The 27,133-nt window shown below is 35.4% G+C and overlaps 2 protein-coding genes across 2 annotated transcripts in view; one reads left to right on the forward strand and one right to left on the reverse strand.

Moving 5' to 3' along the window:
- PIGL (phosphatidylinositol glycan anchor biosynthesis class L) overlaps positions 1 to 3,296 on the reverse strand; it is a 65,343-nt gene extending 62,047 nt beyond the window's left edge. Inside the window, exon 1 of the mRNA XM_006908409.3 lies at positions 2,075 to 3,296. Coding sequence (XP_006908471.1) covers positions 2,075 to 2,309 — 235 coding nt within the window. The 5' untranslated portion in view covers positions 2,310 to 3,296. The remainder of the gene's footprint in view (positions 1 to 2,074) is intronic.
- A 144-nt stretch (positions 3,297 to 3,440) lies between these two features.
- The window catches only part of NCOR1 (nuclear receptor corepressor 1), a 173,975-nt gene continuing 150,282 nt past the window's right edge, over positions 3,441 to 27,133 (forward strand). The window contains exons 1-2 of the mRNA XM_015586644.2: positions 3,441 to 3,635; positions 25,823 to 26,000. Of these exons, the coding sequence (XP_015442130.1) occupies positions 25,893 to 26,000 (108 nt within the window). The 5' untranslated portion in view covers positions 3,441 to 3,635; positions 25,823 to 25,892. The remainder of the gene's footprint in view (positions 3,636 to 25,822; positions 26,001 to 27,133) is intronic.

The following is a 27,133-nucleotide window of genomic DNA, read 5'->3' on the forward strand; positions in this document are numbered from 1 at the left end:
AAGCAGCCAAATTTAGAAATCAGTCCTAATGAAATACATAAAGATGTTCACTGTTATTGTCATAGAGATAAATTGGGGAAAAAAACCCCACCCTTAAACACATACAATAAGGGATGACTAAATTAAGGTTTCTCTCTGAAACCATTTAAAAGGCTATATATCTAAATATTATTAATGTTTAAATTATAAGTTTCACAAGGACATAGTCCTCACCTAGCTTGTTTTCACTTTTATTCCTGAAGCATAGAACAAGGACTAGCATATAAGTTTTTTTAATTAAAAATTTTTAGAATTAAAATTTTATTTTTGTAGAGCAGTTATAGGTTCACAGCAAAACTGAAGGGAAGGTACACAGATTTTCCCGTTTATCCCCAGTCCCCACACATGCATAGCCTTCCCCATTATCAACATTCCCCATCAGAATGGTATATTTGTTATAATTGATGACTTTACATCATTATTACCTAAAGCCCATAGGTCACATTAGCATTCACTCCTGGTGTTGTTCATTCTCTGGGTTTGGACAATGTATAATAACATACATCCATCATTATAATTTTATACAGAGTATTTTCACTGCCCTAAAAAATCCCCTGTGCTCCACATTCATCCTTCCTCCTACCTCAACCTCTGCAAATCACTGTTTTTACTGTTTCCCTAGCTGTGCATTTTCCAGAGTATATGTAGTTGCAATCGTACAGTATGTAACCTTTTCAAATTGGCTTCATTTAGTAATATTCACTTAGTTTTTCCTTTATGACTTTTCATGTCTTGCTAGCTCATTTCTCTTTAGCACTGACTAATATTCTATTGCCTGGATGCACTGATTTATTTATCCAGTTACTTACTGAAGGACATCTTAAGTGCTTCCAAGTTTTGTATGGATAAAGCTGCTATAAATGCCTGTATGCACGTTTTTGTGTGGACATGTTTTAAATTCCTTTGGGTAAATACAAAGTAGGGCAAATGCTGGATGGTTTGGTAAAAGTATGTTCAAGTTTGTAAGAGACTGCCAACCTAACTGCCTTCCACCAAAGAGGCTGAACCATTTTGAATTCCTACCATTGATAAATGAGAGTTCTTGCTGCATATCCTCACTAGCATTTGGTGTTGTCAATGTTCCGGATTTTGGCCATTCTAATAGTATGTACTGCACATAAATTTTTAATAAAGATTTGCTAAATGAATGAAAAAATAACGTTCAGTGAAAATATAAAATTATATAAAATGTGATTCTTTGAAAAAAATCTGTATAGAAAAAGAAATGGAATGACACACAACCAAATGGGAAAAGAGATCATGGTCATATTTGTTAAAAACAGCTTTACTGAGGTATAATTTTAGATACCATAAAATTCACCAATTGTACATGTACGGTTCAATTACTTCATTTATACACTCGAGCTGTCATCACCATAATCCTTTATCATGGTCAATTTTTGTTTTCTCATTCTATCTTTTTCCGTACGGTAAAGAAGGGCTTATTTTTTGAAAGGCCCCTTCACTAAAAGTAAGGTGGTGTTGAACTATAAAATTCCCTATAAAATTATTTTCTAGTCTAAGGATCCTAGTCCACCTCTTCAATTTGACATTTACATCTTTTCGGCACAAAATGGATTTTAAAAGCAGCAGGAAGGTCTTTTGCTACCTTTAGAAGTAAAGCTTTAAGGGTTGAGTTAGCACGATACAGTTCAGATTGTTTGGTGTACTATGTTAAGATTATTTTTGGTCTTGCCGCAAATAAAGATTCTACAGAGTATAGTCCCAGTTCCCAACGGAAATGAAGGTATTAAATGGAGTCAAATGTGAGCAGTTTTTTTGTGCTTCTCAATCCTGCCAGCAGAGAGTGGCGTACGCAAGCTGGGAACCTCCCGCAACCTACCCTGTAAGCTGCACTACAGTCCCTAGGCTGGAGCCACCAATTCTCCGTGAAGAGTCCAGAGAAGGGACCTTTGATGTATTCACTTAACTCTCAACAACTGAGAATCCTTTGGGGAAAAGTCGACTGAGATAGGTTAGCACCTAAATATCCTTCATAGCTCCGGCTCCCAACACCCCTCCAGCAGCCTCCTACCTGCAGAGAAGCAGAGCAGGAACACCCGGTGCCTCAGGCGGGCCAAACCTAGCACCGTGGGAGCAAAGAACATGGCTTCATCGTCGGGGTGCGCGATCACCAAGAGGGTATGGCTTCCGCCTCCCAAGAGGTCAGCCTGCTCCTGACTCTTCATTCGTTCTGAGGAATCCCAAACCCAGAAGAAGCCCCATGTTAGGACCACCACAGCTAAACACAGTATACCTACCGCTTCCATGGTTTGTAAGTGGCACTGCGCCTGCGCAATAGGGAAAGGTGCAGCTGACCCTGACTCCGGCAAGAAAACTGCACTCGAGGAAATTCCGTTCCGAGTTAAAATCTGTCCTGCCAACCTGCTCCCATGGCTTGAGGCTTTAAACGTCGGGTTCCTGCTGTGGTTTTACACTGACGCCTCCCAACTTCTTTATCGACTTCTCTCTATGCAGCACTTACGAGGTGTGTGCCAGCTAGGTTTCAGAGCTGAACAGAACCGCTTCCCGTCCCACTTTTTACCCTTGCCCTCACAGTACAATGGATTTAAAGGAAAGGGTTTTAAAATAAACGCCCAAATATTGTGTACGGGTTCCCTCCTTTCTTCAACGTTTTATAACTCGTTTCTTAAAACCTGGGACTTTCTCGTAATTATACGGTTAGACAGCCCCTTATCCGGATAAACGCCGACTTTGTTTTTTCTTGATTTTTGTGGCGTGGTGGCTTCTTTAAAGAAAAGTATGCCATTACGATGGACCGTCCAGTCATTTCATTAGAAGAGTAAGGCTGAAAGCTCACTTTGTAGTCGCAAGGGCCACAGGCTCATTTGAGGAGTGACTTTAAAAGACCGACATCTTGGACAGACAGGCTCTGCCGGCATTTCAGCGAAGTCTTGGAACGAATTACAGCCGGAGCCTTGGAAAATATCTTGGGTAGGTCGACGTCCACCCCTCCCGCTCCCAGCACGTGGGAACCAACTTCCCTTCCTGCAGCCCGGGCACCTTTGGAAGTCACCGCCATCCCGCCAAGCCGCCTCGCGTCGCTGAGGGGTCGAGTGGGCCGAGGCATGGCCTTGTGTCCTTCCTTTCCAACGCTCGGGGGAAGGCCCCTGGCGCTGGGGAGTCGGCAGGCTCGAGGTGGGCGACCCAGCTTGGGCACCCAATGGCAGCGCACTGAGTCCAGCCAGGCTCAGTGCTACCTCCGCTTGAAAGCACCGGCGCTTCCAGGCCGTAGGGAAAAGTGAGGGGATAAGGCGTGGGGTGACCCAGGAAGCTCGACAGTGTTAGCAGCCGCACCCGGCCAGCGGAGGGAGACTGTCCCCCAACCTTCCGGAAGAAGGAGGAGCTGGCGCTGGAGCCGCCTAAGCCGCGGCCGCCGGGGCTGGGGGGAGGGAGAGGGGTTGAGGCAAGATGGCGGCCAAGGTGGCGATGCAGCCGCAGCCGCGACGGCGGTGGCTGTAGTGAGCGCCCAGCTCGCCGCGCCGACCGAGGTCCCGAGGTGGGGACGCGCGCCGGGGCCGTGTCCCGCTCCTCAGGCTCCGGGCGCGCCGGCTACCACGCTCCGCCAGCTCCCGGTGAGTAGGCCCCGACACCCAAAGCCCCGGCCTCTGGGCCCTCGCTCGGTCGGGGGCTTGGGAGAGCTCTTAGGGCACACGCCGCGGGCGCGGCTTCATGGCCGGGCGAGGGCCGTCACGGGCCTGGCAGGTCGGGACCCGCCCCAGCCATCCGGCTTCTTCCCCTCGGCCGCCCTGGACAAGTCGGGCCCGGCGGGAAGCTCAGGTTGGGCGAGTAAAGGAGGCTTATGGAGTTGGGAGGAAGAATGGGCTGCGGCCAGGCCGGTGCCGGCAGAGAAGTGTCCCGTGGGGAGGGGGCGTGCGGAACCGGCAGGACTGACCGAGGGAGGCAGAGTGGGCCTGGAAACCCCGGGTGGGGCCCGCACAGGTGGCGAGCCTGGCTCACTCTGAAGCGGAGTTGGTAACCGTGTTGGGAGTGTAGAAAGGGTTAGGGAGGGTGACAGCCATGGACAAGTGCGAGAGGAGCAAACTAGTTCACCTTTTTAACCAAACCACTCCGGAGAGTAATGGCGAAGGGTGGGAAGAGGTGGAGATGGCAAAGATCGGAACCTTGTATTTTCTGCCTTTTATTATTGGTGTTTTAATGTGCGAAGTTGGGGAGTTTTTTGGTGGGAGAGGGATTAGAGGAACTATAATTGAGAAATTAGTTTTATTGGAGTGGAGACTGAATTTGAATTCTTCAAATTAACTGCATTAGGTATAGTCGTGTATTAAAGGTGTGGATAGGAATAAATGATATTTATGAACAGTATTTCCTTAGGAAGTGTCAGTTTGTTTTTTTGTTTGTTTTTTCTTTTACTGATGTTGCATACCTCAGTGCCTCTTCAACAGAATTAACCTTGTGGAGTAGTGGTTTGGGTAATTCTAATTTGGAGGATTAGTGTATTCACCTGCATCAGATTTGTTTCCTTAATCGTATCCTAATTATATTGAAATTTACATTTCTTGTGTGCATTCCGGTGAGGCAATGATGGGAGGTGCGGAACATTGTGCAAAGAGCAACAGGCCGGGGATTTTAAAATACTACAAACATTCATTCATTCGTTCACCAGATCTTGATCATTAGCTGTAGCTCATGAGTCACACGTGATTGTCCTTGGATAACTGAAGAGTTGATGGCATTATTTAATTTTTAATGCTTTTTTGAAACTGTTTTGATGTACCTTTTCATAAAGATACTTATTGGATGAACCAAAAGCCCAATTTACCTGGGCTCAGGAGACCATTTTTAGAATTTATTTAGACGTGGGTAAAATTACGGAAGAAATAACCACAAGTTGTTGGAAAAAGAAATGTCTTTATTTTCTCATTGTGTTAAAATCCAGTGGAAGTTTATTTAGTTATTTTAATATTTATAGTACACGGTTGCTTTGCCTTGCTTTAAGCACACATGTTAATAGAAATCAAGGTTAACACACGTTTATATAATGTGCACATGCATACATATGGATGTGATTACTTGCAATACCAAAATAAAATGCTCTTTCCTTTTACAAAAGGCTTGCCATATGTTGAACTACTTCCCCAGAGAAAATATAATACTAAGAGTCCTGATTCTTCCTTTAACTATGTGACGTTTTGGAACATGATCAACCTTTCTCTGCTTCAGTTTCCTAGCCTGTGATAGTAGAAAAACATCTGCTCTGTTGGGGTTAGCTGTTGTGAGCCTAAGAGAGTTAATAGTTCTGAAATTAAACAGATTGAAAGGGTTATATTTCTGTGAGGTAGTAACAGCTCTCTCAGCACTTATAAAATGCTTTATTTGCACATCTCTCATGGCATTTACACTTTCTACCTTGCTTTTTTGGTGTTTATATACCTGTTTTATCTCCTCTTGAGCACAGGGTATCTGATTTTATCTTTACATTGATGGCATCATGTAGGATTTTATTTTCTGTGTTGGATATTGACACTGCAAATATTTGTTTAATGAATAAACATTGTATTCTAATTAGAAGAATATGTTTACATTACAGCTTACCTGAATATACTTGTCTGCTGCGACATAGCTATATAGCTGTGATTCTCTCCATGGTCTCTAAAGAATATATATATTTTAGTTGGATGTCCTGTTGAATTTAATCAGACAGTAAAACTTAAGTATTTGTCCTGCCCACATAATTTAAAAAAAACACAAAATGCTTGAAATTAACTTAGGTTTCTTTGAATTTAATTGAGTAAAAGTTTGTTCCAAGGCTAGGTATATTTAGATCAGTCTAGATTTTTTAAGTTTTTTTTTTTTTTTTTTTTAAATTTGTGAAGTACTAAGATTTTCTTGCTATTGCTGTCTGTTCTTGAAAGCAAAGGCCTTTGAATAGACAAGAGGTTGATGTAGGTAAATGTCAGGCTATTTGTTACTCAGTTTTTTGTGTTTTGTTATTCAGTTTTAATTGTATTTTGTGATCTGTCTTAATTGCAATTTCAAATTCTTATTGATGCCTGAGAGTGATACAAGTCTCACATATTTAGTTACTCTCATTTGTTCTTTTACTTCATATATTGGATTTTACTAGAATATAGTACAAAGAAGTAGTAAAAGTTTATTATAATTTATTATGTGTGGATTTATTTGTTAGAAATTCATGTATAGTTCATTCACTTGTTTGACCACTGGTAAGTGCCGTTATGTTCAGGGCACATTGCTAAATGCTATAAAGGTATAAAGTTGAGCAGATCAGTATTTGTGTAAATAACTCAGTCTGTAGATTGCCTGATATTTTGTTTTCAAGTTTGAGAATGCAAACGTACATTTATATATATCGATGGTTAAGAAAACATTTCTTTTTTTTTTTTCTATCAGGGCTTACTAGGAGTACTCAAAAGCTATGAAAAGCTTCTGTCATGTAGCAATGACTGTATATAGAGCTTCTGTTTTATATTTTGGTATTCTTGTGGTGGTGGTGTTCTTGAACATTTTTACTATTCTAATACCATTTTTTTCTATACCAGAAGCTTGTGTGGTCAAATATTACTTGGATAGTCTTCAGATACAAGTTACTTTTTTTTTTTCTGAGTCATCTTTGCATTTGAAGGTGAGACTATACAAAGCCATGTTAATGTTCCTATGGAGTTCTTTAGTTTGATTCTTTCATGTGTGCTGCTGTTACTTTTACTCAAAAAAATCTACCATAAAAAAAATTAAGTAAATGTATCAAATATATAAATTAGTTAAAATGCTAGTTTATAGAATTATAGAATGTAGAGGTATATAGATTATAAATGCTTCTCAATTATCTACAGATGCTTCTCGATGGGGTTATGTCCTGACAAACCCCTCTTTAAGTTGAAAAAAATGATATGTTGAAAATGCACTGAGTACACCTAACCTACGGAGTGTCGAACATTGTAGCCTTGCCCTACCTTAAACATGCTCAAAGCACTTAACACTAACTTATAGTTAGGCAGTTATCTTGAATTTCATCTTAAATAAATTGGCTTCTTCTTCTCACCAGAAGCTGGAGACACAGATGAGAATTTTGTAGACATGATGGGATGCAAAAACACAAAACATAATATCCAAAATACTCTGGCAACATGGTGTATCAGTTCTTTACTCTCTTGATCATGTAGCTGACTGCGGCTCATTGCAGCTGTCCAGGATCACAAGAGAGTATTGTATTGCATGCATATCGCTCGCTAGCCCAGGAAAAGATTAAAATTTAAAATTCGAATTATGGTTTCTACTGAACATATTACTTTCACACCATCATATAATAGGAAAAAGTCATAAGTCAAACAAATGTAAGTTGGTTCCTATGAATACCATCTGTAGTCTTGTTTACTGGTGAATGAACTGAGGGTCACAGAAATGATTTGCCTAAATTGTTGTAATTTGGGCACTGGTGGAATCTAATCTTCTGACATCCATTGTAGTGCTCATTCCATTACACCGTGTCATCCATGGGATGAATCATTGTGATGATTGACAGTTACTTAAATATTAGGGTGGATGGGGAATGAAAGATCATTTATTCAGTTTAGGTATTGAATTTAAGGTATTTCCTAACTTTAAATTTCTGCAATGAAAATACAGTTTGAATAAAATTAGTATCGATTTACATCAGTAATAAGATTATCACAGGGAATTAGGTTGCTTAATTATTAATCTGCTGTGATTAAACAGAAATGTCTTTGAGGTTATCTGGACCTAGTGACATTTCATGAAATTTAAGTATTACAGGAAATTTTATTATGCCCGTGGTTACCTGTGAGAACTAAACAGGTAGATTAAATTATTTTATAAATTGGCTATTGCTTGCTTCACTAATTCTCAAACTTCTGGATTTTTTTAAGTCTGAGGAACTTCAGTTGTTATATAAGAGCTTAGATAAAGAGCACAAACATGAACTGCGTTCTTAATGCTACATTGAAAAATATATATAATATTTTCTGTATGTATTCATACCATAAAATTTATTTTAAAGGAAAAGGCATATTATTCTTTTTAAACTGATATTCTCACATGAATACTGAAGCATGGCATATTTTATGCCATTTGGGCTGTTAAATAATATGTCTGTTTTGCGTTGCATTATGAAGGGTTGATTTTTCTCATACTGTGCTTTTCTGGAATGCTGTTTCCCTGCCTTTCTCTTCCAAAGTCTACCACTTCTAAATTCTGCCTATTTTTTTGAGGGTTTGATCACATATTACTTCATCCAGGAAGTCTCTTATTTCCACTTCTCCAAAGATACATATTTTTCATTCTGAAAATTCTTAATGCTTTACATATACCTTTGTATCATAGTTAACTTATGTACGTGTTCATGTAGTCCCCACAGACCATAATCCCATTGTGGGCATGTCCGTATTCTCAGTCATTTTTTAAATCCTTCCTCTGCCCCCACTCTCAGAATAACTCTCTGCACCTAGGAAATGCATAGTAGAAATTTGTTGAATTCATAAAATAATGCCTAGCTGCAAGAGTTATTTGGTGTGGTTGTTATAGAAACTGACTAACATACATGTAGGAACTTAATGGTGAATAGTTTTTGGAAATTAAAAAACACCAGTGTTAGGTAAAATGTGCATAATCAGTAAATTATCAAAGCACATCTTTTTAAAAAATGTTTCTGTCATTTTATTAGGATTTTGGGGAGAAAAAGTAAACATAGGATTGGTTCACCTGAGACTTTGTATTTCTAGATAATATTAGAACAAGAATGTGTTAATTTATATGTAGAGACTTATGGAGTGGTTTCAGTGCTTGTAAGAAATTGTGAATTAGGAATATGGAATAGTTGGTTTATAGAATTATTATAGAATACCTTTGAAAGAATAGTACTGGTAAGTTTTATATTAAAAATTAAATATTTTAAGAAGATTAGTCAAGCACAACAGAACAGTCAAGATTACCAAATTATTTTGATCTCCACCCTCTACCCATTGTCTCCTTGAGGAATAAAACGGGCTGTTTTGTTGTTTACATAAGAATGTAAACTGATATCAAACCAGAATAAATTGAGGTTGCCTTTTTCTAGGAAAATTTAACTCAGATTTTTTTTATGAGGGTCACAGAATGTTTATTCCCACATACTTTTATTTAATTGATACTCTTTTCATGACATTTTTGTTGTCATACACAGTTCACAGTCAGGGTAATCTGTTTAAGCCGTTCATGTCCCTTGGCAATAACATAGATTTGTATAATTTTGAAATGTTTGTTTCAAGTAGTAATCATGTCTTTGAACTCTTGTTTAAAGACATTTAACTTTATATTGCTTTTGATTAAGTTCTTTTAATTTAGTTTTATGTATTTGGAATGAAACCAAAACTTGTGCTGTCTAGGAGATTTTAAGTATATAAGATAGTCTATTAACTGTGTGTATGTGTGTATGTATGGGGGGAAGGGAAAAGAGGGAAGGGAAGAGGGAAAGGAACAGAGCAGGAAGAGAGAGGTAGAAGTTACTCTATATTCACCCAAAATCATTTTAATAAGTGAAGGAGGATACATTATCTTAAAATCTTTACTTTCATTTATTGTAATACATTATTTACAGAAGTACAATATAGAAACATATAAAGAAATTGACAGTACCACTTCTAGATGTAGTCTGCTAAGTGTTGCATTTTCTTTCACATTTTTTGTGTGCGTATATAATTTTCTGTATTATGGGATCATATTATACTGTTTCTTGTATACTACTGTTACATGTTGGTATATTTAGAGCTACTTTTATCATTAACAGCTACATAGTGTTCTCCTTATGAAAATAACCATAATTTGTTTAATCAATTTATGGCTACCAATGTTTTGTCAGAATAACAAAGCTATAGTGAATTGTATGTGTGTATTTATTTTGTATACTTGTACGAGCAGCTTTGTAAGATAGATTCCTAAAGCAGAGTTGCTGTTACATGAACGATGTACATTTGAAATTGACACAAGTATATTGGTAAACTCTAAACTCTGGCCAGTACCAGATATTACAAATTAAATATTTTGACAATTTAAGAAGTGGAAAAAAGTGATTCTAATTGGCCTCGTAGCAGTCGCTATTGAGATTGAACATTTTTAATGAAGGGAGTTGTATTTTATAAATTGCCTGTTTTGTTCTCACGTTATTTTTTGATGGTAGATATTTTAAATTTGAGAGTAAGGAAGGTCTTTCTAAGTAAAGCATGAAACCCAGAAGCCACATATAGACTAAAAATTGCCTGTTTTGTTCTCATGTTATTTTTTGATGGGGTTATTGGTCTTTTTCAGATTGATTTCAAGAGTTCTTTACATATTAGGGTATTCATTTTTTCATACGTATGCACATTCCCACCTCCTTCTATTTTGTGGTATTATGTATTCAGTTGTATCCAACCCAGCACTGTTTCTTTGGGCACATTACTTAACCTCTCTAAGCCTTAATTTTCTTATTTGTAGAATGGAGATAATGTGAATAACATTTAGCATAGTGGCTGGCACATAGTAAGTAAATAATAAATGTTAGCTCTCTTCATTTTTAGTCTATATGTGGCTTCTGGGTTTCATGCTTTACTTAGAAAGACCTTCCTTACTCTAAAATTTAAAGTATCTACCCATCTATTAAACTGAAAAAGCAAAGCGAGGAATATTATATAGAGTATGCTGCTGCTTGTTTTAAAGAAGAAAAATAATGCATACATATTTACTTGTATGTCGTAGGATATTTCTGAAATGAAACCCAAGAAACTGTTAAGGTTGATTGTTATGGGAAGGAAAACTGAGTGACTGGAGAACATGAGTGAGAGAGAGAGATTTTTGACTATATACCGTTCTGTATTTTTAAAACAAAGAAGCCCCCAGATTTTAATTTAATATATTTATAATTTATTTTTTCTTTTCCTTTTTTAACTTCTGATTTTTAATCCATCTGGAATTTATTTCTGGTATAGGAAGTGAGCTAGAGATATATTTTGGGGAGATATATATGTGCATGTTTTTCCACCAAATAGCCAGAAGTGTCAGTATCATTTAGTGAATAATTCCTCCTTTGCCTCACTGATCAGATTTGCAGCTTTTGTCATTGATTTCAAATATGCTTGGAGCTGTATCGAATCTATTATGTTCTCTTGATTTTTTTTTGTATATTACCATATTCTTTATTATTGTTTTATAATTTTAATGCCAGTAGGGTTAGTCACCTCTTCATTACTCTTTTTTTTTTTTTTTTTCAGATTTCAACAATTCTGGTCTATGTATTCTTCTAGATGAATGAACTTTAGAATCGTTCTGTGAGGTTCAAAAAGAAATCTTGCTGAGATTTTTATGGAGAATACTGAATATCGATTGAGAATATTGAGCTTAAAGGTTAATTTGGGGAAAATTGACACCTTTATGTACTTTCTATCTTTTTGTTCAAATAGTCTTATGTTCTTGAGTAGATTTTCAAATTCTAATTCAACTAAGTTCTTTTGCACTTTCTTTTCAACAGGTATAATAGGGAAGCAAATGGAGTTTATATTCTATGGGGGAAGACAGAGACATATAATCAAGTAAAACAAACTGATTCATTTTAGATTATGATTAATCTGTAAAGAAACAAAAGGGGTGATGTGATTGAGAGTAACTGGTGGGAGCCTACCAGTTACTACCAGGAAAAGGCCTTTCTGAGATGACATTTGAACTGAGTTTGAGTAATCAGCCACATGAAAAAGCCAGGAAGAACGTTTCAGACCGAGAGTAAAGGACAGAGTCCTGAGGCAAGAAAGGGCTTAGCCACACAGTGAAGAAACTTGAAGGAACTATAAGTAAACTTCTGTTGGCTGGGGTCTAACTGAGCAATTGGGAGCAGAAGCCTGCCTTATTGGGTGGGGCTGTGAATACTGGGATTTTAATTTAAGTTATGTGGTAATCCCTGGGGAGTCTTAAGCGGAAGAGTGACATGTTCTAATTTATGATTTAAAAAGAATATTTGGCCTTTTGAGTAGAGAAAGTATTGAAGTAGCAAGTCTCATTAAGAGTTTCTTGCAGCAGCAGATGAGGATGGGGGTAGTCCAGATGGAGAAGTGTAGTAGGCTTGGGGGGAGGGTGTAGAAAGAAGAATAGGACTTGAAGTTGGAATTTTTTTTTTTTTTGAAAGTTAAGCACTATTAGGTGCTAGGGAAGCCATGTGAACAAAGCAGAGATGGTCTCTATCCTCAGAGGTGTCTGGTGGTTTATTTTTTGTATAGAATTCAGTACATTTTATTTTAAGTCTGTTGCTTTTTTTCCTACTTTATTTTGGTATATACCTTAGAAATAGAGACTGTTCTCTTGTCTTATTTTCACAATTTTCAGCAGTCTCTATTAGTGGGTCTAAGAGGAGGCAGCAGAACATGATCTTTAAGATATCTGGCTCTGAGTTAAAAAAATTACCTTGGGGCTAGTGTTTTAGCTGAGCTCATGCGTACCTAGCTGTTAGCACATTACCTAGTATATGACAAAAGCTAGATAAAGGGTAACTTTTTATTATTCTCTTTATGTATTGTCATATTGATTAATTCTGGCCAAACATCTAAGTTCAAGTTTTTTTCTAATCTCAGCTCGCTGTTTTTTATGTTAATGGAGGAGAGAATTGGCAAATGGTTGTCCATTTTGGATTTGAAATATATATTCATTCTTATAATTAAAGGAGTGAATATTGCTCAACTCAGAGAATTAGTTTAACATAAGTGCAACTAAACTACCAAATTCTCAGTTGTGTGTTGTCTACTACTGCTGTCTTGGGAAACTTCTCCTTTCTCACTTTAGGAATAAAGCAGCACTTTTTTTTAAATCCAAGAATTATTTATGGAATGCCTGTATTAGATTACTCAAATAATTATACCCTTATTAGTGTGTTTCTTTCAATATCACACTATATTGGAGTAGGATAGTTTAACCTAAAAGGCCTTTTCTGTAGCTCCTATTCATCTGTTTTCTAAGTGAGATGTCATAATGTAAGAAGAAGCTACCGATGAAATAATCTTATTAATGACATTCCCCCAGAGTAGCTCTTTTTTTTTAAAGGGAAGAATGATCTAGTTTATTTTACAGGAGAAGAAGGTTCATTCCAGTTAATAGCACTCTGATCTCATACAAATTACAGAATTCACTTAGATGATTTCTAGTCTCTCTCCTTTCCTGGGAACTGGACTCTGAGATAGGCTCAGAAAGTCAGCTTTCTTTTTTTAATTTAATTATTTTTTTTTAATTAAAAAAATTTTCAGTTACACTTGACACAATATTAGTTTCAAGTGTACAATGTAGTGGTTAGACATTTATATAACTTACAAAATGATCATTCTGATAAATCTAGTACCCACCTGACACTATTCATAGTTATTACAGTATAATTGACTATGTTCCCTTTGTTGTACTTTACATCTCCATAACGGTTCTAATGACTGGCAATTTCTATTTCTTAATCTCTATTCACCCATCCCCCCAACCCACCTCCCATCTGGCAAACACTGAAATGTTCTCTGTATCCATGAGTTTGTTTCTGTTTTCTTTATTTTCCCATTTACTTTGTTTTTTTAGGTTCTACACATAAGTGAAATTATATGGTATTTGTCTTTCCTTTCTGACTTATTTCACCTAGCATATTACCTTCTAGGTCTATCCAATGTTGTCACAGATAGCAAGATTTTATTCTTTTTATGGCTGAGTAACATTCTACTGTATGTATGTATCACATCTTTTTTAAAATAATTTTTTATTTTTTAATTAAAGTAGATGTGCAATAGTATGTCAGTTTCAGGTGTACAACATAGTGATTAGACATTTATATAACTTACAGAGTGATCATCCCTACAAGTCTAATACTCATCTGACACCATTTAGTTATTACATTATCGATTATATTCCCTATGCTGTACTTTACATCCCTGTGACTGTTTTTATAACTGGCAATTTACACATCTTTTAAAAAATTTTTCAATTACAGTTGACATTCAGTATTATTTTATATTAGTTTCAGATATTTAGCATAGTGGTTAGACATTTATATAATTTAAGAAGTGATCCCCTCCATAAGTCTAGTATGCAGCTGGCACCATGCATAGTTATTACATTATTGACTATATTCCCCGTGCTGTACTTTAAATCCCTGAGACTATTTTGTAAATACCAATTTCTACCTCTTAATCCCTTCACCTTTTCCATCCAGCCTTCACCACCGCACCCTCCAACCCCGCCAATCAGGCAACTACCAGTTTGTTCTCTGAACCTATGGGTCTGTTTCTGTTTTGTTTGTTCGTTTATTTTGTTCTTTAGATTCCACATATAAGTGAAATACGGTATTTGTCTTTTTCTGATTTATTTAACTTAGTGTAATACCCTCTAGGTCCATCCATGTTCTTGAAAATGTTAAGATTTCATTCTATTTTTATGGCCGAGTGATATTCTGTTGTGCGTATGTATAACATTTCTTTAATCGTCGATTGATGGATATTTAGGTTGCTTCCATGTCTTAGCTATTGTAAGTAATGCTGCAATAAACATAGGGAATTGCTGGGTCATCTGGTATTTCTATTTTTAATTTTTTGAAGAAACTTGATGCTGTTTTCCATAGTGGCTGCACCAATTTGCAATCCCACGCGCAGTGCATGAGGATTGTCTTTTTTCCACATCCTCACCAACACTTGTTTGTTGATTCATTGATGATAGCCATTCTGACAAGTGTGAGGTGATAGCTCATTGTAGTTTTAATTTGCATTTCTATGATGAGGTAGAAATGAAAACATCTTTTCATATGTCTCTTGGCCATTTGTGTGTCTTCTTTGGAGAAATGTCTATTCAGGTCCTCTGCCCATTTTTTTTAAATTGGATTGTTTTTTGGTGTTAAGTTGTATGGGTTCTTTGTAAATTTTGTATATTAAACCTTTATTGGATGTATCATTGGTGACTATTCAGTAGGTTTTCTTGTCGTTTGTTAATGGTGTTTTTTTTGCTGTGCAGAATCTTTTTAGTTTTGGTGTAGTCTAATTTTTTTCTTTTGTTTCCCTTGTCTGAGGAAATACATCAGAAAATATATTACTAAGAGCAATGTCAGAGTATACTGCATCTGTTTTTTTTTTTTTTTAGGAGTTTTATGGTTTCTGTCTTACATTTAAGTCTAATCCATTTTGATTTTATCCTTGTATGTGGTCTAAGAAAGTGATCCAGTTTCATTCTTTTGCATGTGTCTGTCCAGTTTTCCCAGCACCATTTATCAAAGAGACTGTCTTTATCTCATTGTATATTCTTGCCTCGTCGTATATTAATTGGCCATATGGGCATGAGTTTATTTCTGGTCTGTTCTGTTCCATTGATCTGTGTGTCTGTTTTTATGCCATTACCATGCTGTTTTGAATAGCCTTGCATCATATCATATGTTTTGATATGATAGTGTGATACCTCTAACTTTGTTCTTTCTCATGATTGCTTTGGCTACTTTGGTTCTTTTTTGGTTCCATATAAATTTTAGGACTATTTGTTCTAGTTCTGTGGAAAATACCATTGGTATTTTGATAGGGATTGTATTGAATCTATAGATGACTTTGGGTAGTATGGACATTTTAATATTAATTCCATCCATTAGCACAGTATATGTTTCTACTTGTATCTTTATCAGTTTCTTTCTTCAATATCTCATACTTTTCCAAGTACAGGTCTTTTACTTCCTTGGTTAAATTTATTCCTGTGTATTTTATTTATGTTTCGATGCAATTGTCAATGGGATTGTTAATTTCTCTTTCTGATAGTTCATTATTGGTATATAAAGTGCAGTTGGTTTCTGACAAGTGGGGATACTCACCACTGTACTAACGAGGACGAGCCCTGCAACTGGTTTCTGAATATTAATTTTGTATTCTACTTTACTGAATTCATTTATCAGTTATAATAGTTTTTTGGTGGAATCTTTAGGGTTCTCTGTATGTAGATAGTATCATGTCATTTGCATAATGTCAGTTTTACTTCTTCTTTTCCAATATAGATGCCTTTTATTTTTCTTTTCTGAATGCTGTGATTATAGGACTACCAATACTATGTTGAATAGAAGTGGTGAAAGTGGACATCCTTGTCTTGTTCCTATTCTTAAAGAAAACACTTTATAGCTTTTCACCATTGAGTATGATGTTAGCTGTGGGTTTGTCATATATGGCTTTTATTATGTTGACATATATTTTCTCAATTCTCACTTTGTTCAGAATTTTTGTCATAAATGGTTGTTGGATTTTGTCAAATGCTTCTTCTGCATCTACTAATACAATCATATGATTTTCATTCTTCATTTTATTTATGTGGTGTAACACATTAATTGATTTGCAGATACCGAACCAACCTTGCATCCCAGGAATAAATCCTACTTGATCATGGTGTATGATCTTTTTTAATGTATTGCTGAATTCGGTTTGTTAATATTTTGTTGAGAATTTTTTGGATTTATGTTAATCAGGGATATTAGCCTATAATTTTCTTTTTGTGTGTGTGTTTGTCTGGTTTTGGAATCAGAGTAATGATGGCCTTGTAAAATGAGCTTGGGAGTCTTTCCCCTTGAATTTTTAAAAATAGTTTGAGAATGATAGGTATTAATTCTGGACCTGTGAAGCTACCTGGTCCATGACTTTTGTTTGTTGAGGTTGGCTTTTTAAAAATCATCTCCAGTCTGGAGAATCTTAGGTGGTTGGGATATTCCAGTGGGGTGTATTTTTGGAGTTGGAACAGAGGTGGGTTGCTTAGTGAAAATTATTGCAACCTTGTTTGCCTCAATTTAGTAACCAGTGTTTTGGCATCTGCATTGTCATAGAGGCCATTCCCTTATCCCTTACTTTTATATCAGAAGGTCTTATTTTTGATCATTTGATTTGTGTACTTCGTCGGATCCTTTTTCTGCTTTGGTGAACTGTGGGCTTCACCTTTTTTGTAACCCTTGGCTGAATTATTCTTGCTCATCTAAACTGGCATCTGCAGTTCCACCACAGTAAAGTACATTTTTAGGTTTTTTTTCCAAGATAGCTTAGGCCACCTTGAAAACCTAAGTACATGTAGGCCAAAAGCCAGGAGTTTTTGGTGGGAGGAATTGGAATTCTTTTTGAGGATTGTATTTGAAATTTTGCTGTTATAAGAAAGATAAGTTTCTTGATAAGTAAGTTTTGTGTGTGTGTGTGTCCATCTTTATTACAGTAGTCTCTTCTTATCTGCAAGGGATCTGTTCTAAGACCCACAGTGGATGCCTGAAACCACAGATAGTACTTAACCTTATATATACTATGTTTTTCTATACATAAATACCATTTCACTTAAAGGAAGCAGTTTTCATCTTCTCTTTGGCATGTACAATTGCCAACATCACTATTCTTGTGCTTTGGGGCCGTTAAGTAAAATAAGGGTTACTTGAACCCACGTTCTGTGATAATATGACAGTTGATCTGATAACCGAGAAGGCCACTAATGGACAGGTAGCATATATAGCATGGATATATTGGACTAAGGGATGATTCATTTCCTGACAGGATGGAGCAGGACAGCAGGAGATTTAAAACTTATAAATTGTTTATTTCTGGAATTATCTATTTAATATTTTCAGACTACGGTTTACCACGGGTAACTGAAACCACAGGTAAGGCAGAGGTTGGGGGAGAACTACTATATTTTACTGTGGGAAGATTCAAAAAGTAATTAAGTAGGGCAATTTCATTTTACTACATTTTATTGCCTATTTGTAAAATATAGGAGGCTAGTTCTGGGTTTACCTGTAAAATTCAGGTAAAATGTGCTCTTGTCACTTATGACAATGACATTTAATTTTAGTATATTTCTATTCCAAAATAAGGATTGTATATGTTTGTGATATGAGGGGATTGCACACAAAACCTTGACCAGGTTTCTTAAAAATTGCACAGAATTTTTACATTTCATGAGTCAAGCATGTAACTAACCCTGAGTTCATTAGTTTGGACTCTAAGAACTGAACTTAAAGTTTGAAACTGCCAGTTTAAGTGTTCCCTTCCCCTTCAGCCTTGACTTTAAACCGAATTCTTTTATTTCGGTTGTTTTCAAACTGTAAAGTATTCTGCGGAGGTATGTTGGTGAGCCAGGACTGGAGTGTGGGTGGAGGCAGGACTGGAGAAGAAAGACTAAAAATATAGTTTGGGTTTCCCATTCTCACTGAATCAGAATATTTCTCCTTTGTTTATTTTTATACATTTGGCTTTCATGTAAGATGGTTGAGGAAGGAGTGCTGGTTAAAAAAAGGTTCTAAACTATTGCTGGATGTATGTCTTATGTTTAAGTTTTGAGGAAGGGGGTTGTTGTGGTCTCCAAGCTGCAGTTCTTGTGAACAGGGGCAGGGGCAGGGGTAGGGGTAGGGGTAGGGGTGGGGCTTACTTTGATCCATAAATTTGTATGCCAGTAAGGGCTAATCTCTGATCTTGCTGATGTTTTCTTGCCACTTGTGTTGAACTGATAGGACCTGAATTTATTTTATTTTGGAGATATTCAAGTTAAACTTCGCTAAAATCAAATCACAGAACTCTAGGGTATCACAAAGGATTACTGACAAAAGGGAAACATGGACAAATCATTTAACTAATACATGAATGATATCGAATGGAGGTTTTGAACTCAGGACTCACTATTGCTGAATGTTGAAAAAAACAAAACAACCCACAAACACCACCATACTGCATGGATTTCTCATCATGTGGACCACTGTTGGAAAAAATTTAGATGACCTTGAGCTGATAGTCTTTCCTTTTGCCTCTATTTATAGTTTTTATTTATTTAGGATGCCTGAATTGGGAGGATAGCTCAGAGATATTGATCAAGAAAGGATTTCTTACTGCTGCAGATCAGAATTACTTGGAAAACTTTCATAAAATATTTGAGCATTTATACAGTGAAATAATAGCAAAAAAAAAAGAAAGAGAATGAAGGTATTTGTGGACTTGTGAGAATGATTGTCAAGATATATTAAGTTATAAAAGCAAGATATAGAACAGTATATACATACTACACTACCATAGGTGGGGAGTAGAGAAGGATATTTCTCAAGGATATTCTAGAAACTAGTAACTTTGGTTACCTTCTGAGCGGAAGGGTGAGACGATTTTCTCTTTGTATTCTATAGTACTTTTAAAAAGTCTTAAATCAGACATATAATACCTATTTCCAAGAACAAAATGAAACAAATACCACCACCATCAAAAACCCCACATGCTGCTGGCTTTTCCCCTTCCACCTGGAGCAAGTGCAGGTGTGGTAGTAGAAGAGGAACCCTGCCCAGGTGGTTTTAATGTGCGGTCCCAGTGAACATCTTAGCTCCTCAGTAGTTCACTACTTATTGAGAAAGCTGCAAAGGTAATGCAGAAAACACTAGCTTCTCTGTGCTTTAGCTCCTGATCTGTAAAATCAGTGTTAGTTGGGTAATCTTAAACTTCCCAATTCTTAGATTTTTTGACTTCCATGCCTTGGGTCTTGGGAGAGAGCAGGCAGGAAACAGTCTAGGGAGACACTGGTTTTATCTTCTAACTCTTCCCCTAGCCATGTTCTCCTACAACAGAAAAAAATAAAATAGTAAGGATGGTATGTTTATTTAAAATATTCATTTGTTACTTAGTACCCCATAAAATTTAAAAAGTTCTTTCTCTAAGTTTTGCTTTAAGGTTAGATTGAATGAGTTCTCTAGAAAATTTTATTTTCTAAACCTAGCTCGGTAAAGAATTTGTTGATTAAAAGTGGGTACTAGACTTACTGGGGGAATCATAAGTAAGTTATAAAAGTGTCTACTATGCTGTACACCTGGATCTAATATAATATTGAATGTCAACTGTGATTTAAAAAAAGCATTTGTTGATTAAAATGGGGAAATTGGATCAAATTGGCACACGGAATTTTTTTTTGAATTTCCTCTCTTCCCAAATCCCTGAAAATGATGGAAACCACAAAAACTTTATTAAATGACATAAAATCTTAAATGCGTGGGGATTTTAAATCTATATATATAATTTTTATTTTAATTATATATAATTTCTGTCATTAGTGTATGTATACATGTGATATGTGGGTATAAATCTTTCTCACGGGAATTTTACATATTTTTATATATAATTAAGATAGGAATTGTATATATTCTATACAGTTTTCCATCAGATATAATATTCTCCATCATATTATGTAAAATATTCCCATCTTAATTACATACATACATTTTGTTTCCCATCCTAAAACATAAACGTATATAATTATGTTTTAGGATGAGAATGCTCAATAATATAGTTGTTCTCCCTTTAGTCAGTCTATAAATTCAATATTTATATGTTCTCATCCAGAGTTTTTTTTGGGGGGAGGCCTGGCAAGCTCACTCTGATATTCATGTGAAAGAAGAAAAGTGGTAGAGTAGTTCTGAAGGCTTTGAAAATAGCAGCAATAACTAAGCACGGTGAAGGGAAACTTGTCCTACCAGGTATAAAAGCCTCACAACGTTATAGTAACTTAAAAAGTGTGGCGTTGGTATATAGAAGACAGTCAGATCAGTGAGTTTAGAATCATGAATACATGGAAATATACTTTATAATAAAGATGACTTTTTCTTTATGAACATTTTCGGGCCCATAGAAAGGTGTAGAGAGTAATAAAACAAATGTCCATTTACCTACCATCTGTGTTTAAGAAAAATTAATATTTTATCATATTCATTTCAGTTTCTGTTCTAAGAAATAAAGTATTAAATATTGAACCCCTATCCTAGATCATTTTTCCCCCTTAGTTGTAACTATTATTCTAAAATAAATGAATATTTTAGATGTTTATGATTTTATTATGTGTATATAAAAATAGTATTGTTTTGTGTTTGTAACATGTTAGCATCATTGTGTATATTGTTTTTATTTTTTGAGGTTTATGTTTTGAAACATATAGCTCTAGTTTATTCATTGTAACTGCTGTATAGAATTTTGTCATATGAATGTACTACATTATGAACTTTAGGTTGTCTTCAGATTTGCCTTTTGCTTTGCTGCAATAAATATTCTTTTATATGTAAGTGTGTGAGTTTCTGTAGGTATAAACTGCAGTTGCCATGTTTCAAGGATGGCATTTCAGAACAGTGTGGAAAGGCAGACATGTTTAATAAGGGTTTTATTAGGATAACTAACTATCAATTAAAATATGCTAGATCTTTTACCATTTTTTAGAAAAAAAATTAGGTGATTAGGAGCTAAATATTAAAAAAGAAGCATAAGAAGAGATGATAGAATATTTTTAAAATTTAGGGAACGTCTCCAGAAAGATGGAACAAGTTATGAATTCTGGAAAAAAATACAATGAGTACTCACTGTTATCTCTAGTTCTGTGACTTTAAGTGAAATGATGTATAACAAAACCAGTTTTACCAGGCTAACTGATATAAACATGATTGAAGTTCCTGTGGCATCTCATCAACTATAATGAAAAGATGTAGAATGAAACTGTTAAGGAGGACCTGCTGTACTTGTAACATAAAGGTAGAAAAGGATTAATATTCAGAATACAGAGAGATAATTTCAGTTTCCAAACATATACCAGCAAAACCTCTTTCCCCCCGCCCCACCGCCACCCCTTCTCAGGCCTTGCTTCCTATCATCTCTCCCTCTCCTTAGCCTTCTTACTTTTTCTTAGGGTTTCTGTAGTCCTCTATGAAATCATGAAATGCTCTTGTCCCTTCCAGGCTAGGTTTTTACACTTTGGCTCAAAAAATCATCTTAGAATATTATTATCTAAACTAGGACAGTTTTGAGAAGGAAATGGAGCATAATTTATAATTGCACTGGGACAATAGCTATGAATTGGGTCCATTTCAGGAAACCAGGGCATATAGTCATCCTAGCTGAGATTGGCTTTCTATGATGTCTTCCTTCGCCCTCTTCTCTTTTGTTTTACTTATAGCACTTTATGATATTTGTCACTATTCTATGACAGTGTTTAGAGCAGTGTTGGTATATAGTGGTGTACTGCTCAATAAATATTCATTTAGAATATATGACATTTCTGTTTTTGGTCTTAAAATTTTGTGAAGATATGACAGACATGAAAAATTGAATACGAATGGTATATACAAATCATACTTTTGGAAAACAATATTCTCATTTAGACTTTTGTGGCATACTCTAAAATGTCTCACTAGCTAAACTTAAAAAATTTTTTTTTGTAAGCTCATACATTGGATATTTAGGACAATTCTTTGAGAAACAGTCTCAAGCATTCATCTTTAGGGTATCTCTGTATTGAATAATCAAATGAATTCCTAGAAGTGGAATTGCTGTGGTAGAGGATATACATATTTTCAAGGCTCATGGTATACATTGCCATTCTTTAAAAAGCAATTTGTACTCATTTTACATACTCATTGTATGTAAAGGAGTACCTTTTTTTCAAGTCCTCCAACACTGGAGGCATTTTTAAATATTTTACCAGTTTGGGGAGTGATTTTTGTTTTACTTTCCTGTGATTATGAAGTTAACTTCATTAATTTTATTTCCTTTGTTAATTCCATATTCCTGTTATGTCTTGTATTTCTGTTGTGATCATTTTTTTCTTACTAATAAATTATGTACACTGCATACAAATATATATATACATACACATATATACATACATATTTGGTACATCAAAATTTTGCTATTTTTCTGGTTTGTGTTTTGCTATTTAAAGGTGTCTTTGCTGTACAGAAAAATAAATGTGTTTTATTTTTATAAGCAAAAATATATTTGCTTAAAAGTAACGTTATTTACCTCTGAGATTAAAGAAAAAGTGCTCCTAATTAAACCATCAAATGTCATTGATTGTAGGATGCATACTGACTTGACAGTTTTTAAGATAGAATCATAAGGAGGTATTAGAATCCATGAAATATAATAAATGTTAACTCGAACTGCAGCATAACCATTTTTAAATCCTGTTGTTGCTTTGGGTAGTTTTATTTGTTTTGGCTTAATAATTTTTAAGGATAGTTTAATTCAGATATAATTGATGTACCATACAATTTATCCATTTAAAGTGTACCATACAATGGTTTTTAGTATATTCAGATATGTACAAATGTTACCACAGTCAATTTTAGAACATTTTTGCCACTTCAGAAAAGAACGGAAATGCAAAGGAATATCGTTCAACCTTAAAAAGGAAGATAATTTTGATATATGGAAAAAACTTGAAGACATTATGCTAAATGAAATAATCTAGTCACAAAAGGACAGATACTTTATGATTCTACTTTTATGAGGAATTGTTGAATTCATAGAAACAGAGTAGAGTAGTGATTACCAGGGACTAGGGGGAAAGGAGAATGGGGAGTAAGTGTTTAATGGATATAGAATTTCAGTTGGGGAAGATGAAAAGTTCTGGAAATGGATGGTGGTGATAGTTGTACAACAGTGTGAATGTATATAATGATACAGAAGTGTACACTTAAAAATGGCTAAAATGGTAAAATTTATGTTATGTATATTTTACCACAATAAACAAACAAAAGAAACCCTGTACACCATAGTTATCACTTGTTGTTCCTCTATTCTCAGCCCACTATCCTTAAGGAGCACTAATCTACTTTCTGCCACTATAGATTTGCTAATTTTGGACTTTCATATGAAAGGAAACATAGAAAATGTGGACTTTTATGTTTGGCTTCTTTTTCTTGGCATGCTTTCAGGGTTCATTCATATTGTAGCGTGTATTATTAGTACTTCATTCTTTTTTTATGGCAGAATAATATTGTTTGGGTATACCTGAATTTATCTGTTCATCAGTTGATGGAAATGACATTTGGGTTGTTTCCAAGGTTTGATAGTTATTTTGGGACCTAACTTGAGATATCACAATTCTAAGAAATGAAAACCTACTCCACTTACTTTAAGTAAAGGAGGACTTACTGTAAGACTATGTAGGCAGTTTAACAGATATCCAAGGATAAAGAAAGAAGTACGGCAGTTTCTTGTGGAGACTGACCCTGGAGCAAAGAGTCAGGAGCCAGGGCAGCTGCTGCTGTGTCTCAGAGGCCTGCTTGAAAGTTCTCTTGGCTCTGCTTCTCTTTGCATGTCTACTGTAGTCTGTATCTAGATTGACATTCCCTGCTCCCTCTGTAACCTCTGGCACATGCTTTGGCTCATCTTGACTTCTGTGACCACTTTGCAACTCAGTTCCCTGTAGCTGATGTCCTCAATTCCTACTTCCTGAAGAGAGATGTGATTTGTACATCCTTGGTCTAGTAGGGTAGTTCACTTGATACAAACATGATATCTAAGCCACATCTTAACTAGGGTTAGGTTTTCTAGGAGTGTGTGTGCATGGACCTGGGTGTGGCTGGCCTCTGTAGGACACTAATGCTAGTTAATCTAAAGATGACTTAATTCTCTGGGCCACTGGTCATCAAACTTTTTGGTCTCAAGATTCATTTACACTTTCAAAAATTTAGAACTCCAAAGAGCTTTTGTTTCTGTGGGTTATATATGTTGATATCTACTATATTAGATATTAAATTGGGGGTAATTTTTAAAAGATACTTATTTGAAAATAATATAAACCCACTTAATGTTAAGTAACATTTTTATGATAAGTAACTTCTAAAAAACAAAAATTTTGGTGAGAAGAGTGGCATTATTTTACATTTTTGCAAACCTCTTTAATATTTGGCTTAAAAGAAGATAGCTTGATTCTCATATCTGCTTCTGTATTCAGTCTTGCAATATGTTGTTTCAAAGTTTATGAAGAAAAGCTAACCTCATACAGAAATGTATTTGGCAAGAGAAGGAGTATTTTAATATCCTTTTTAAATAATTGTGGATATTCTCTGATAACACATTTGAACCAGAGAAGTGGTAATTTTTTAAAGGTTAATAGCTGTGTAGAATCTGAAACCATGTCAATGAACCTTTCATATTCTATTACAGTAAATATTTATTGGTTTGTCTTGTAATTTATTGTGGTAAAATATCTTGCACTTTAAATATTCATGCATAATTTTGTAACATTCTGTATTGGTCATTGGAATATATTGATTCATTGAGTTATGCAGATATTTCAAGTATTGGTACATTTTATTATATAATATCAAAAACTCATACTTAATAACACCATCAGTCTTGCCAGAAAAGTATTTAAATGTGGAAAGCTGTCAAGCTCATGGTGGCAGATACACGTTTTTCCAAAATCCTAATTTTCACAAATACTGGCCATTGTTTACCTTGAAATGATAGTCTGATTTTGTTCTTCCTTGAAAGCTTTCCCTTAAGTGCCTTCTTAGACTATCATTTTGGGGCAGGATTATTTAACAAAGATAATATTTCCTTTGCACAAATGCTTACCTTATAAATACTCTTGAATCTTTTTAATAATTGACTTTTTCACAGCTCATAAATTTATAATCGTAGATTTTCTTTTTTTTACAATCATAGATTTTTGTTTTTGTAATATATTTGTTTCTCAGACTTTTATTAAAAGAAAGACATTTACTGAGTAGGTACTATATGCCAGGTCCAATGCTAGTACTTTATATACATGTTTTTACTTTAGGTAGCTACTGATATTATTTTCGATATATCAAAGAACCTTTTTTAAATGTAAAGGAAAATACCCATTAATGTTTTTCAAATGCCAGTAACTATTATATTAAGTAAATACATGAGAGAAAGCTTTTACTGGTAATTGTGGTTTATTTTTGTAGCTATAGTTATAATTTATTAGAAGTACACCTGGTGTTTTAGTTCTTATCAATTCTATTTTTTCCAATCCTGTTTAGGTGGTTTCCTAGAAACATGATTGTTTGTTGGACTTGATCTCACAGCCTGGTGAGGACTTCCTTACTGATAATGTCAAGTTCAGGTTATCCTCCCAACCAAGGAGCATTCAGCACAGAACAAAGTCGCTATCCTTCCCACTCTGTTCAGTACACCTTTCCCAGCACCCGGCACCAGCAGGTAAGGAACAAATACTATGCAAATTAATTGCATATATATTTTGTACTTTACTTTTCTTACTTAATACATTTGTTAGTCAAAAGTAATATATGTATATATATATTTTTATTTTTTTAAATTAATTTTATTGGAGTAACATTGGTTAATACAATTATATAATTTTCAGGTGTATATTATATTTTGACATCTATAAATTCTGTTGTGTGATTACCACCCAAAGTCCAGTTTCCTTCAGCTACCATATATTTGATCTCCTGTACCCACTTCAACTTCCTATATTTGATCCCCTTTACCCTGTCTACCTCCCCGCTCCTCCCCTACCCTCTACTCTCTGGTAACCACTAGTCCACTATCGATGTCCCTAAGTCTCTGTTTGTCCTGTTCATTTGTTGCTTTTAGGTTTATATCCCACATATAAGTGATATGTGATTTTCAGCTTTTTCAGTCTGGCTTATTTCACTTAGCATGATTATCTTGAGGTCCATCCATATTGTCATAAATGGCAGTATTTCATCTCTTCTTATGGCTGAGTAATATTTCATTGTATATATGTGCCACAGCTTCTTTAGCCAGTCATCTATTGTAGGACACATCGGTTGCTTCCATGTCCTGGCTACTATGAATAATGCTGATATGAATATCGGTGTGCAAATATCTTTTCGGATATGAGTTTTCAAGTGTTTGGGGTAAATACCCAGCAGTGGGATTGCTGGATCATATGGTAGATCAATTCTTAGTTTTTTGAGGAAACTCCATACTGTTTTCTAAAGTGGCTGTACCAATTCGCAGTCTCATCAGCAGTGTACGAGGGTTCCTTTTTCTCTGCATCCTCTCCAACACTTGTTATTACTGGTCCTGTTGAGTACTACTGTTCTAACTGGTGTGAGATGGTATCTCATTGTGGTTTTGATTGGCATTTCCCTAATAGCTAGCAATGTTGAGCATCTTTTCATATGTTTGTAGGCCATTTGTATGTCCTCTAGGGAGAAGTGTCAGTTCAGGTCCTCTGCCCATTTTTTGATTGGATCGTTTGTTTTTTTTTTGTTGTTATTGAGTTGTATGAGTTCTTTGTATATTTTGGATGTTAGGCCCTTATCAGAGGCGTTGCTTGCAAATATATTTTCCCATTGAGA

The sequence above is a fragment of the Pteropus alecto genome, unplaced genomic scaffold (assembly GCF_000325575.1).
Source record: "Pteropus alecto unplaced genomic scaffold, ASM32557v1 scaffold52, whole genome shotgun sequence".
NCBI lineage: Eukaryota > Metazoa > Chordata > Mammalia > Chiroptera > Pteropodidae > Pteropus > Pteropus alecto.